This window comes from Panthera tigris, chromosome E3 (genome assembly GCF_018350195.1).
Source record: "Panthera tigris isolate Pti1 chromosome E3, P.tigris_Pti1_mat1.1, whole genome shotgun sequence".
Taxonomy (NCBI): domain Eukaryota; kingdom Metazoa; phylum Chordata; class Mammalia; order Carnivora; family Felidae; genus Panthera; species Panthera tigris.
Window position 1 is genome coordinate 19,509,760 of NC_056675.1, and position 14,484 is coordinate 19,524,243.

At 54.5% G+C, this 14,484-nt stretch overlaps 1 protein-coding gene across 7 annotated transcripts in view; it reads left to right on the forward strand.

Moving 5' to 3' along the window:
* Window positions 1–14,484, forward strand: part of GSG1L (GSG1 like) — a 207,833-nt gene that overhangs the window by 127,257 nt on the left and 66,092 nt on the right. For 4 of the 7 annotated variants that reach the window (XR_006212352.1, XM_042971343.1, XM_042971344.1 and 1 more), the window contains exon 3: window positions 2,342–2,494. The exons of 1 other annotated variant lie outside the window; for it this stretch is intronic. Coding sequence is in view for 5 of the 6 variants with exons in the window: in XM_042971343.1 (XP_042827277.1) it covers window positions 2,342–2,494 (153 nt within the window). In the remaining variant the exon portion in view is untranslated. Of the gene's footprint in view, window positions 1–1,752; window positions 2,097–2,341; window positions 2,495–14,484 lie in introns of those variants that run through there. 2 more of the 7 variants (XM_042971348.1, XM_042971347.1) reach the window with 2 other exon arrangements.

Genomic DNA, 14,484 nt, shown 5'->3' on the forward strand with positions numbered 1-14,484 from the left:
GTTTGACAGGCTTGGAAAACAGAAAAGGTGAAGATCGGGACTCTTTGTTGTAAGTGATAGAAATTCCACCTCAAACTAGTTTAGGCAAAGACAAGGAATTCATTGGTTCATGTGATTGAAAGAACAAATGATGGGACGCTTCAGGCACGGCTGGATCCAGGGGCTCAAACAACGTCATAGGACACAATCTTCCTCTATCTCAGCTTTGCCTTCCTTGGCATTGTCTCTGCTCTCAGGAAGGCCCTTGCCACTTGGTGACTCAGTCAGTTTCATCCTTCCACTCCCCCAGGCTCAAACCCAGTAGAAAGGTATTTTCTCCACCAATAGGTCCGGCAAAAGTCCAGCGGCTGACTCTCGTTGAACTGACTTGGGTCATATGTCCATCTCTGACTGGCCAGGCTTTGTCCATAGTCCCTTCTCTAAAGCGGGGGCCTCGCTCACTGATTAGTGTGGTTTGGAGGGTAAGTCATGTGAGGTGTTACATTTTCCCCTGGCCACCCTTTTCCTCAGAAATGATACCTGCTCCCACATTTGTATTTGTCCCTCTTGACTCTGTCTCCTGCCTCGACCTCCCTCAAGCACTCCCGGGCTCCATTTCCAGGGGATCATGGCGGGGACATGTTCCGCCCATACAACAATGATACTATCGCACAAATGGAGCCCTCACTAGATGCTAAGCACAAGCTCTTTTCATTGCTGTGCAAATGCATCCTCACAGCATGACAGCATATGAAATCGGCGTTATTTTTATCTTTGTTGTACAGGTAAAGAAACTGAGGCATAGAGAGGTTCCCTCCTGAACCAATGACTAGAGTCATAGGGGCTATGAAGCTCTGACTGGCTACACAGGAGTCATGTGCCCAAACATGGAGCCAGCCGCATCTGAATTGCACAGACTGAGAGAAGAAAGGGAGTCCCCAGTGAAAGGATTGTAGTCAGAAGGGAGGGATAAAGTGGGGAAAACAGAAAATGCCCCCTAGACTAGGGGGCAAATGATGGCAACCGAATTTTGGAAAAAACTGGGGGGGGGGGGGGGGGGCGGGGAGAGGGAGCTGTGGCGGCTCAGGGAACGTAAACGTTTGAACAGCCAAACCACTGAAAGGATAGAGGGGCAGCCGGCCTTCAGGAAGAGCTGGAACCAGGCACTCACGCTGTCATAAGGCTCAGGTTCTCAGGACGCCTGGCTGGCCCAATTGGAAGAACTTGCGAACCCCACCCCCCACCCCCACCCCCCACCGTGAGTTCAAGCCCCACCTTGATCTTTTTTTTTTTTTTCAAACAAGTAAGATGACTGGGGCATCTGGGTGGCTCAGTCAATTGAGCCACCGATTTGGGCTCAGGTCAGGATCTCATGGTTCATGGGTTTGAGCCCCACGCAGGGCTCTGTGCTGACAGCTCAGAGCCTGGAGCCTGCTTCACATTCTGTGTCTCCCCGCCCCCCCCCCCCCCCCCCCCCCCCGCCCCTGCCCTGTTCGGCTTTGTCTCGCTCTCAAAAGTAAATAAACATTAAAAATAAATAAGATTACTTAAATAAATCAACTTAAAAAAAAAAAAGGCTCACACCCCGATTTGAACACCCACCCCCCACCCCCTCTATCTAGATACTTCGGTGCTTCCGAGGGCGCGGATTGCTACAGGGCAGGACTTTGATTGGCCAATTCTAGGCCACGTGATCAAACCCGACCAATCGGCTCTGCCCAGGAAGACAGGGCCGCTTTAGAACACCGCTGGTCTCGGGGAGAGTCGCGAGGTTGAAGCTGTGGCCACGGGAGTAGCAGTTTCTAGAAAAAAAGTGGAGTAGGGTACAGGGCCGATAGAAATGTAGGGGTGCGCTCCTAGCTGCGGGTGACAGAGAACTTGGCCCCGAAAGCTTCGACGGTGGGGAAGACCTCGGGGCTGGTGATTGGCCCCAGTGGTGTCACCACTGCTCAGCAACTACAGTGGCAGCTTCATCTTAAGGCGGGTACCCTCCTGGCCATCAGGTGGCTCCCTGGCGCAGCCATCTACCAGGTGCGAAGAGAAAGTGTGACCGGGACGCAGGTTCCTCCTTCCCGTCAGAACGGGCCCACAGAGGGGTCGCACGCCACTGCCCACCGGTGAGCGTCACCAGGCTGGGGGAGGGGGCGCTGGCCTCCACCAACTTAGGTTTGGGCACCTGCGCCAGGCCTGGCGCGGAGGACGGGACGCCGTGATCAGCTGGGTCACGGGGACCCACCCTGGAACTGCGGCCCTTGCTCCAACAATTCGGACCCCAGACGCGGGGCGTGGTGTGGAAGGTACACGGGGCAGGGTCACCCTGCGGCGTCCCTCATCTCACGGCCGCTCTGCCTCTGTCGTGCAGGGGTCCTGTGGCTGTCGGTGGTGTCCGAGGTGCTGTACATCCTCCTGCTGGTGGTCGGCTTCAGCCTCATGTGTCTCGAGCTCTTCCACTCCAGCAATGTCATCGACGGGCTCAAGCTCAACGCCTTCGCAGCTGTCTTCACGGTGCTGTCCGGTAAGGCGGAGGGCCTCTGGCGGTGGAGCCTAACGCTGGACCTCCGGCAGAGCGGAACGTGGGTGCTGGAGCCGCCCCCGGGGCCGAGTCCTGGCTGTTCCCACCGGGTGACCTTGAGCCCATCACTCCGCTGCTCTGAGCCTCCGCGTTACGGTTTTAAAATGGGATTTGCGCCCTCGCGTACTCATTCGGTGGTTGTTGAATATCGTGTGCCAGGTACCGTGCTAACAATAAGGGCTGGGGCTTTCCTAACGGAGGGATCGTTCCAGAGCCCGTGGAGTTTAACAGGTGTGGGAGAGAGAGGTGGGTTAGCCTGACGTGTATTCAAGGGATGACCACCCCACGCCCTAGTGGCGGACTGTGTTTGTGGGACAGGGCACAGGGAGGTGGTGTATTGGAATGAGTGGATGACGGTGTCTTCCATAGAGACAAAAAGGGGGGGCCGGTTTGGGGTGGCCCGCACATCACTCATCTGCTTTGGCTTATTTGCCTTTGAGACAAACGTGTGGAAGCTGGAGGGGAGCAAACACTTCTAGAAGCTCAGCTACCAGTGCGGGGTGGGCAGAGACGGTGCGTAAAGGCCACAGAGCCAGGGGTTTTGGGGGCTTTAGGGGGAACAGGACGGTCAGGACATTATGACTCAGGGAGCCGGAGACAGAAGACTCCAAGAAAAGGCCATTGGATCAGGTGGCCAGAAGCCCAGAGTTGTTTCAGCAGATCCAGGTCACGAGGGGTTAAGCAGGGAATGTGCCAGAGAGGAGCAAAAGGAGCCTCCAAACCATAACTTCAGGCAGCCTGACAGATAGAGTGGTGGCTTGGCTGTGCAAGACATCTGTTCCTAAAAAGCCAAGTGTAAATTGAATTTCTATAAATCTAATCCTATTCTTCATGCGTTGGAAGAAGCCTCTATTTAATGAAACCGAAACGAGGCGCCTTTTGGTAAGGGACATAATCTCCCCCTAACTGAAGTATGTGTGTACAACAGAGGGGTCCCTCAAAGATTGAGAGTTGCATCCAAGAGATTACAGCACGCTCTGCAGATGAAAACACGCGTGACTTCTCAGGATGTGGAAATCTGATCATCATAGCAAATGAAAGAAAAGAGAAATAGAGTGATCGTCATCGCCAAGGGTCGGTTTTGGTTCCTAGCTCTTGCGCCGCGGACGATTCTGGTCCTGTGTGTCCTGTTTGGGGGTGGAGTGGGGATGGGCGGGGTGGGGCATGAGACTTGGAAAAAAACCGAAGAGTTTGCTTGACGGACATCTTGGGGAAGACAGTGCAGATAGAGGGAACAGCATGGACAAGGGTGGCATATTCTGGAAACCTTGAGTAGTTCAGAATGACAGGAAGGCAGAGTAGGGAGAGCACAATTGACAGATGAAGTCGGACAGCTGGGTGAGGGTCTTGGTGCTTTGCAGTGATCCTTAGATGTTACCATGTAGCTGACCGCGCTGAGAATCCAGAGCAGAGGGGGATAACGGTCAGGTTTGCATTTGGGGGTGAGGGTTCGGGCTGCGGCGTGGACAGAGCAGAGCAAGGGTGGAGGTGAGGAGACCGGCCCGGAGGTGAGAAAAGATGAGGCCCCACCCGGGTGCGGGGGCAGTGGGAACGCGGGACGCGGGCACACACACCCTCCAGCTAGGAGGCGAAGTCAGGAGAGCCGGGTGGGCCCGGAAGACAGAGAACCCAGGTCAGCTTCCTAGTTTGGAATCCACACAGTTCGGGGGCTCCATGAGCCTGGTGGGGAAGAAGTTCCATCTGTAATTCTCTAACTCGTAACGGACACTTAGGCTGTCCTTCAAATGTGAGTGGAGGCAAACTCGCGCGTTAACGAAGAAGCACATATATTCCCATGCCACATGCTTGTTTGAATGTTTCGCTAACTAGATTTCCATATAAGGGGTCTGCTTTATAATCCCACGTATTTTATTTTGTGTATCCGGAGACGCGATTCTCAGGAGGGACCTATAGGTCCAGATGGCCAGAGCCCCTGATCTTGGGTCCCGTGGCTGGCATCTGGGCAGGGACGGGATGGGCCCGGACCCCCAAGATGGGGAAGGTGGAAAAAGCAGGTAGTGGGGGTGATGGATCCGATCTGAGCAGGTGGGGTGTGATGTGCTGTGGGGTGTCCGGTCTCCTCTCTCTTGTTAGCGGCTTCACCTTTTCTTTCCTCTCCCCACCGCAAGCATCGAAGAGTCCCCTTATCCCGGGCACCCAGCCCTCCCCCTCAACCTGCTCATTCCAGTCACAGAACAAAAGCTGGTGGGCGGCCCAAGGCAACCATCCCCAAGTCTTCAAGCAGACCTCTCTTGGGGTAGGAGGTGGGGGCTCCTCCCCCTGCCTCAAAGGGCTCATCAAAGCTTTCACCCCTCAAAAAGCCTGCCCCCGGAGGCCCACTGCTGAAGAAAATAAGTTTGTCTTCAGTCATTCCAGACACACAAACAATACAGGGCTCAGGGAGGTTAATTGACTTGCCCAGGGTCACACAGCTGGTCAGTTACGGAGCCAGGATTAAACCCAGCTCCTGCTGGCTTCAAAGCCCCGTGCTCTTTTCATAGGATCCGAGCTGCAGGGGTGACCGGGCTGGAGGGAGAAGACTTTTAAGTCTTCCGAAAACAGTAACTAAGAAGCATGTGTGAGCCAGCTGACGTCATAAGACAGAAGTAGCAAGTGGTGGAGAGAAAGGATTTTGTATTCACGCCTGGGAGAAGATAAGTTGGGGCGGGGCGGGGGCAACAGGACACCAAGAGAGGGCTGCGTGGCCCTGGAGCCCCTGGCCTTTCCGGAGCCCCCTGAGAACAGGGTAAGGGGTGGGGAGGGGCCCGGAGGAGGGGGGTGGCCCTCGGGTTTGCTCTGATGGGAGGGAAAGGAGTGCGCAAGCCCCCTGACCAAGTCCTCTGATGCTGCCAGCCCAGCTTATGCCGAGGGGTCTTCAGCCCAAGGTCAACACCTTCTATGGTAGACGGGAAAGCAGAATTGGGGCAGCCCCTACTGTACCCAATTATTATGATCAGTTATTAAAATGAACCAAGTGATTATGATTAACAGTAATAGCCAGTGCTGGCCGAGGTGCCACCGTGCACTGGCACGGGGTTCAGCCTGCCACACGTGCCAGTATCTTTACCCCTCACGGTGCCCTTGCAGGGGAGGGTCTGACCCTGCATGTGTTCCGCAGATGGGAATGCCGACTTGCCTGCAGGCACGTAGCTGCTAGGCTGTTGGACCCCCAGCCGAGCCTGCCCTATAAAGTGCTTTGAGTAGGGCTTAGCACCTGGGACTCTTGTCGTTATGACTAGCCCCCACCGTTTTCCAATAAGCTGAGGGGCAGATCATGGCCCCAGGGACCAGCCCCGCCACAGCGAGGCCCAGGGGTTCATGCTCTTCAGCGAAGGGAGGAGCTGGTGACAGGTTCCGGCCATCGGGGCTGTGTTCCTGGCACAAGGTGGTTGTATAGACAGGGACGGCCCCTGAGGCCTGGGTGTGGGGGCTGTGGTTGCTGGCCCACTGGCCCAGGGCCTAGGGCTCACAGTACTTTTAGGGCCCCACAAAATGTTTTAATTTTGACTACTTTTCAAATTGGGAGAAAAAAAAAATTAATGTAATAATAATGAAATTGTAAGAGTGAATCCAGACTGGATCATAATTGTCCTTCTAACTGTTGCAGTCATAACATACAAGTTTTACCATTTCTTTAAAAAAAAAAATTTTTTTTTTAAATGTTTATTTATTCTTGAGAGAGAAAGACACAGAATGTGAGCAGGGGAGGGAGAGGGAGAGAGGGAGACACAGAATCCAAAGCAGGCTCCGGGCTCCGAGCTGTCAGCACAGAGCCCAATGTGGGCCTCGAACCTGCGAACCGTGAGATCAGACCTGAGCTGAAGCCGGGTGCTCAACCGACTGAGCCACGCAGGTGCCCCTACCATTTCCTTTATGGAGGAGACAAAAGTGTTTGGGGCCCCTGCACCTCTTGATGTGACCCTGCAGTGGGTCACAGCTTTTCTCGGGCTCTCGGGACTGAGCAAGACCGATTCCAGCACAGGGGGGTGACTCCAGCTAGCAGTGTCCCCTTGCCCAGTCCTGTGACTTCAGCCAAGAGGTGCTGGGAAAGACAGAACTCCCTGTTTCTTTCCCCAGTGACCAGAGTCTTACATACCCGAAGGGGTGTGCGAGCAGGCTGGAAGATGTCCGTTTTTGCCCAGTCCCTCTGAAAAATGAGACAGATCCACTTGGGAAAAACACAAAGTCATTTGGAGAGTCCCTGCACAGTCGAGCTAACTGTGGGCTTTTAGTAAAAACTGCGGTGGCACAAAAAGAAACGTGACCAATTCTGGGAAATGATCAGACCTCGTGCAGAAGCCAGAAGGAGCATTTTGTTAAGTAAGAAGGGAAGGAGATTTTGCAATAAAACAAACAAATGGCCAGGGTGAGGTTGCTGTTTGGAATTGGGTTTCAGGAGCCATTTTCAGAGCGAGGTATGAATTGAAGAGGGAGCAGCTCCACGGCCTGCAAGGTGGAAATTACAGACAGAGGCTTAGGGACCTTAGAGCTTCTCTTAGTGTGGTGATTTGTAACTTCTTACCATAAACCATCACTTATTATTTTAGGATGAGTTTCTTGATAATTCTTGGGTCTGGGCTAAAAAAGAATCCCACATTAATAACCCCCTCTGTTCAGTCTCCCTGCTCTGGTCAGACGGGGTCTTTTGTCCATAACCTAGAAGCAAGTACTTTTGTGTATTTTTGCGTCTAAAAATGCAGAGAGTCGAAGTCAGAGAAAAGAGTTTTTCCATATTATTAAGGATTCTTTTGATCGCAAGTGACAAGAACCCAATCGTATTAGCTACCAGAGAAAAGAGGGTGATGATAGGACCCTATTGATTCATGTAATTGAAAAATACAAGGTGGCTGAGCTTCAGGCATGGCTGCATCCAGGTGTTCATGTCATCAGGTATCTATCTATATCTCCAAACCCTGCTTTTTTCTGACTTTGTTCTCAGCTAGGCTTTGTCCACGTGGAGAGAAAATGGTCCCGAGAGGCTCCAGGCTCACATAAGATTCCAGAGGTAGAGAGAGCTCCTTTCCAATAGCTCCTACAAAACTTCAAGGAGGATCGTGACTGGACCGCAGGTTCACAGACTCATTCCTGAACCAGTCTCCATGCGAGAGAATGCAGTACTCCGATTAGCCAGGCCTGGGTCCCTAGCCATACCCATGGCATGGGCTTAGCCATGGACCAAGCAGGATTATTACGCAGTGGTGGACAAGTGGTTGCCCAGACGAACAGGTTGACTGCCAATCCAAATGGCCTGTCAAGCCGGGAGGTCGTCAAGGAGGTCAGCGGTGGGGCGAAAGGACTCAGCCCCAGGAATGGCAGAGGTCTTAATCTGGATTCCTTCAAAGCAGATCCTAAGATGGAGATTTGGGTGCAGGTGGTTTATGTGGAAGGTGATCCCAGGAAGTCCGGCGGGAGAGTGGAGAAGAAGACAGGAAGGGAGGAAAGCCAGTAAAGGGAGAGTTGATGAGCAGGCGGCTGCTGTGGGCCCCTGGGGTTCTGTCCCGCTGGGCCCCTCTGAGTGTGCAGAACGTACCTCGGAACTGTGCACCCAACGAGAGAGAAAGCTAGTTTTTTACTTGCCAGCTAGCTCCTGGCCGTCACTAGTTAAGAGTCACTCCCGAGGCGGCCTTACCGCAGGCCAGCCTCATTTCTGACCAGCTGACGAATTCGGGGTTCCCACAACCCCCTCGTGATAGTCCACCGGCCCTGCTCACAGAACTCAGGGCAGCGCTATATTTAGGATTACAGTATTGTTGTAAAGGATGCAGTCGGGGCCGCCAAAGGAAGAGACTCTCGGGGTGGGGTCTGGGAGGGCCTCAGATGCAGACCCTCCATGCCCACCTGATTCGGCGGAATCAGTGCACCGTCCTCGTGGCCCAGCAGTGTTGTTCGTGAACCAGGAAGCTCACTGGAGCCTGGGGGCCAGAGTGTTTACTGGGGGCTCATTGCTCGGGCATGATTGATTGATTGGTATTGAGCCAGCTGAAAGCCCTATGCTCTGATCACAGGTTGGAGACCTCTCTCTCTCTCTCTCTCCCTCTCTCTCTCTCTCCCAGCCCCCATCTTCAGTCCTCTCATTCACTAGCAAAACCTCAGGCGTGATCCAATGACTCCTGAATAACAAAGACCCTCCAATTACTCAGGAAATCCCAAGGATTTAGAGTTCCCCTCTCAGAACGGAGGAAGAAGGCCAGTCACATTCTTTATTAAACAGGGGTCTGGGTGGGCGAACTGGAAGCCGGACCCGTGGCTGAGTTGTCGCCTGCCTGCAGCTGGGTTTTGTTTGGGCCGACTGGCGGCACCGATCACATGTGAGGCGGGGAGGGGCCTGGACGGTCTCCTCCTATTTGGGGACAAGTACCTCAAGCACTTGCAGGAGGGCTGGGCCTGCTTGGCCCGAGGGCTTCCGTGGGGAGTCCTGGAGGGTCTGGGATGCCTCTCTCCAGCTACCGGTTCCCAACCCCTCCTGTGTCCACGAGGTGGTTGATCACTGTGACTGGTCTGAAACCCTTCCAGCCAGAAGTATCCCAGAATCCAGAACTTTCCAGATCTGGGAAGGTAACGTGATACCTAGACCATCTATTACCTAACACTGCAGGGGGGGCTGGGCAGCACCCTGTAAGCAAACACGTTCATATTTCTGCATAAAGCCCATGAATATTCATGCTAGGGGGATAAATAAAGGTAGTAGCTTCACATCCATTCAGGTCAGGCCTTCCTGCTAAATGAGTTCAGGCCAAGTCAGATTTCTGTGTCTCAGATGAGTTACAAAGAAGCTTTTGGATTTCAGAATTTCAGAGAATTTGAAGTCGTAGACAGGAAATTGTAGGCTCGGTAGCTGCCGTTTATTGAGTGTCTACTGTGGGCTAGGCACCTTCTAAACACATTCCCTCTGTGGAACCCTGTGATGATAGGTGCTGTTACTACGCCCCATTTTACAGTTGAGACAACTGAGGCACAGGGCTGGTAAGGGAAGTTCCAGGCGCTTCACTACTGCACGGGTCCATGCAGGCTGCTGCTGCCGCCCTGTGCACAGCGTCCCCTCTGGTCCCCAGGGTGCTTTGTTGCCAGGGCCAGATGGGAGATGGGAGAACGAGGCTGACACTTTCTTTCAGTACCTGTGGTCTTATCACTCCGGAACAGAGGTCCCGAATCCAGGTCCCACAGGGACAGTGTGGGGGACAGCAACGGGTAAAGCCAGCTGGAAGCATTACAGCAGTGACCCTGAGGACCGTGGCAAATGGGATGGCACACGCTGTCAGCAGCCCACGGTTGCCACGGAGAAATATGGCTGGCCTCCAGGGAAAGCCCAAATCTGGCTTTTTATGAGAAAATCAGATTTTTAACTCCGTTGTTTCTAAAATAGCTTTATTGAGGCACGACTGGTATATCATGAAGCACACCCATGTGAAGAGTGCAGTTGAACGGGTTCCCACAACCATCGCCATAATCCAGTCTTAAAACCTTTTTATCACCCCCCCCCAAAATCCCCTGTACCCACAAACCCTTCTTACTTGCCTCCAAGTCCCCCAGCCGTGGGCAACACTAGTCTACTTTCTGTCTCCATCGCTCTGCCTGTCCCGGACATTCTGGATCAGTGAAATTACACGACACGTGGTCTCTCATGACTGGCTTCTTTCACTCGGCGTGAGGTCCTCACGGTTCGTCCGTGTCGCAGCAGGGTGTGGGCACTCTGTTCCTTTTTGCCGCCGAACAACGTTCCATGGTGCACAGACACAGCACATCGTGCCTCTCCACTTAGGAGTGGATGGCCCCGTGTGTTGTTTCCACCTTTTGGCTAGCTGGGAGCATTCCGCTGTGAGGCCACGACCCCCCACGTACCAAAGTTTGTGAGGACGTGTGCTTTCCTAGGGGAGGAAAGGTCAGGTTGTGTGGTGACCCTGAGCTTCAACTTTTTAACTCAAAACGTTTTAAATGTGCCAGCCAAAAGAACCTCACTGCAGACTCTCGTCTCCCTACCTGGCCCCAGCCAAAAACAGAAACCAACTGGTTTTCGTCCTGAGGACTAGAGCGAAGACAGCTCCCTCTTTCTCTCCTCCCACCTCCCCACTCAGAGGCCCCTGACCTAATCTCAGTAAATTAAGGCTTCTGGAAATGAAAGCCAGGAACGGAAGGATTTGCAGATGGGTTTTTCCTGCCCCTTTCCTGCAAAACCTCTGGGATAAGGAAGTTCAGAGCCTCTGAATGATGGGAAAGCTAAGGCGGGGAGGGGGGGGAGGGGGATTGGAATCAAGGGGAAAAAACACAAATTAACATCTTAAAATATTATCCAGCCACACCCATTTGCTTAAGGATCAGTTGGCATACCGCGGTGTGCCCGAGGTTAATATTCATCAAATGTACAGCTCTCCGTGTGATCAAGTTCCAGCCCCACTAGAGATGTAAAAATATATAGAAGTCTTTTCTCACTTAGCCTAATTTGACCACTTTCAGGATTTTTTTTTTTTTTAAAAACGAAGTCTGTTTTTGCCATTTCTGGTTGGTATTTATCAAAGGTTACATTTGTAGAATCAGATCCAGAACCTTCCCCTGACTACAAAGCGTGGCCTTTGCCTTCCTCTCGAACTAACTCCTCTCCTGCATTTCAGTCCCTCCTGGCTGTTCCTCGCACTCTGAGCTTGTCCAGCCCAACCCCGGGGCTGCTGGCTAGCTCCCTCACTCCTTCAGGCCTGTCTCAAAGGTCATCTCCTTAGGGGGTCCTCTCCCCCAACCCTTGCTATCTATTCCCTCCTGTATTGTTTTTCTTCATGGTTCACAGCTTGCCTCACGCACTCAGCACTCAGTGGATGTCTGTTGAATGATACAAGAACTTATATACCCTTTTGGTTACTAATGGCACCCCTCCCTTCTCCCCAGACCAGGATTTCTCGACCTTGGCCCAACGTTTCATGCCAGATCATTCTTTGTTGTGGGACGAGAGGGGCTGTCCTGGACATGGTGGGATCAGCAGCATCCTTGGTCTCTGCCTGCCGGATGCCCCGGTAGCACCCCCGTCCCCAAGTCACGACAACCACGGTGTCTCCAGACAATGCCGAATGTTCCTTGGGAGGCGAAATCCTGCCTGGCTGAGGACCATGCCCTACACGGTGGGCTCTGTGAGAGCGGGGGCCTTGTCTCTCTGCTTCACTGCTGCAACCCGAAAGCCTGGCCCTCTCAGCTCATCCTCAGTGAACGCGTGAGAGCCGCAGAGGCGACTAGAGTCCCCGCAGGGGGGCTGCTGGTGCTTGAGCCTTTGGGTTTGCAGTTTGGGCTCACAGAGCAAGCGTGGACCCTGGAACCGGACCGACGGGATCCGACCCCAGCGGAGCCGCATCACGCCGCGCGGCCTGGGGCAAGTTACCTGTATTCTCCGGGCCCCTGCGTCGCCTGTGAAAAAGCAGCGGCAGGATGATTCTGAGCAATGAGATGAAACCACCCACGGAAGAGCCGGTGGCGCGAGTGGCCACGTGGAGTGTGCTCAGTGCTTGCTTGTTAAACAGGGTTGGGCTCTCGGGTGAGAACAGGGGCCCGGATGCACTGGTGCGTGCCTAACCGAACCAAGGATCGGCGACCATGCCTCCTGGCCGCTCTGGTTCGGACGATAAGCTATCTGCCTGCCCCGTTTATGGGGCACTTTGCACGGACATCACTCCGTGTCTGCATCCCTAGTTCCTTAAAAGAGTGCATATCTTGCCCTCGTGTTTCCTGAGGCGGAAACCACCCAGCCACCTGCCCCAGCGCCAGCCCCTCCCTCGGATTTGCTCTTTCCTCCTGCCTCCGGGCTCCTTCTTTTCCCCTTGGCTTCTCTCTGCTTCCTGGGGCCACGGGACTTCAGTTTCAAATGTGTTTTGACTCCGCGTTGCTGCCGGTCATCTGGGCTTCGTTTTCCGTGTGACTGCAGGTGGCGGGTGGTGCTGGGGGGCAGAGGGCAGGGCTGGTCAGTTGGGAGCTGGGGGAGGTGGGCCCTGACCGCCAGCCTCTCCGCTGGGCGCAGGTGGGTCTTTCACCCTGGGACAGACAGAAAGTTGGAGAAACGCTCCGCATCGAATTAAGCCTTAAAGGCTGGTTGGAAAGGTGGGAAAGCCCTCGCTGTCAGGTAACGGGTGACAGAGGCAGACAGACATTCTTCCTTCATTTTGCCTCCCTCCTTCCGTCCGTCCCTCCCTCCCTTTCTTCCTTCCACAGATAGTCCTTGAGCATCTCCCCCGGGACCAGGTGCGGGGAGAACCCCACAGGCTCTCTGTCCTGGGGGCTTTTGTCTAGAGGGGGAGGCGGTGATTTAAGCAGTGGTGGAGCCACTGATAGGAAGAAGCAGCCCCAAGGCTGTCACAGGGGACCTTGCCCAGAAGGGGGTGCGCTTTCTTGAGGCGTAAAGGATGGGGGTGGTTAGTCGGTGGCTGAGTTGGGGGGGGAGGGGGTAAAGGGGATTGGAGAGCGTGTTCCAGGGAGAAGGGCAGCAAGGAGGAGGGCCCCGGGCAGGGGCATGTTCTCAGGACGGACAATCCATGACGAGGTGGCCGTGGGAGGAGCCTGGAGAGCAAGGGCAGGCGGATGTGAGATCAGAGGTGGAGGGGGCAGGGCCTCCGTCTTCTCCCCAGGGCATCAGGGAGGAAGCCAGGGAAGGGTTTTCAGGGCAGGTTCGGGGAAGGTGCCACCTGGAGTGGCTGGTGGGGACTGTGCTGGTGGGGGTGGGGGTGGGGTAGTGGGGAGCCCCTGAGGGTTTTAAGCAAGGAAGATGTGAGAGGGCTACTGGGATGGTCCAGGTGAGAGATGCGGGTGGCTTAGACCAGGGCGGCAATGGTGGAGGTGTGACAGGTGGTTGGCTACTGGATATGTTTGCAAGGTGGAACCAACAGGAGGTGCTGATGGGTCGCACTTCGGAGGGATGGGGTGGGGGTGGGGGCGGAGAAGGGGCAAGGAGATGAAGGGGGGGAGGGGTGAAGGCTGGGGAGGAGGAAGGAGGGATGGGCATAGGGGCGGGAATCAGGAGCTCAGATTCGAGGCTAATTCGAGATGCCTGTGAGACGCTGCAGGTGAGAGATGCAGCCTCTGTCTCCAGGGAACCCAGAGCCGAGTTGGAGGAACCATCTAGGACATGTAGGACACAGCTTTGTGGCAACCGGATGCGTTAAAGGCTGCCACACAGGCACGGAGAACATCGCAGTCATCTGCTGCACTTGGAGAGGTGAAGGGACCCCCACAGAGGTGACAAGTGGGCCATTCCTGGAACAGAGATTGGCAGAGGGTAGGAAAAGGCATTTCAGGCAGAAGGAACAGCAGGTGCAAAGGCAAGGAGGCCCAACAGGGTGAATCCATAGTTCACCTGCGGCTTCGGCGTGAGCCGGAGCATGGGGGGTGCGGGGAGAGATGCTGCTGGAGAGACGGCATGCTTGGTGGTTCAGACCTCCCTCTGGAGGCAGTGGGAGCCAGTGGCGGTGCTAGATCAGGGGAGTGCGAGAGGCAGGAGTGCCTTTTCGGAAGGTCCTGTTCTGCTCCTCGGCCAGTCAGAGCGGCCTCCTCCACAGGCGGAGGGGCGAGGATGTGCTTCCAGGGCAGTGTTTCTCAACCCTGTTTTCATCACTGCTCTCCTAGGAGCCTTGTTAGAAGTGCTTCTTCCTAATTCTCCCTTCCTCCGTGAAATTTTAACTCCACGGGTGTGCCGCATGTCTGTGTATGTATTCTGTGTTCATCTGTGCTTTTTTTTTTATAAGAAGAGTTAGATTTTTTTTGCATGTACAGGTGACCCTTGAACGACATGGGGGTTAGGAGTACTGACTCCCCATGCGGTCAAAAATCCATGTATAGGGGCGCCTGGGTGGCGCAGTCGGTTAAGCGTCCGACTTCAGCCAGGTCACGATCTCGCAGTCCGTGAGTTCGAGCCCTGCGTCAGGCTCTGGGCTGATGGCTCGGAGTCTGGAGCCTGTTTCCGATTCTGT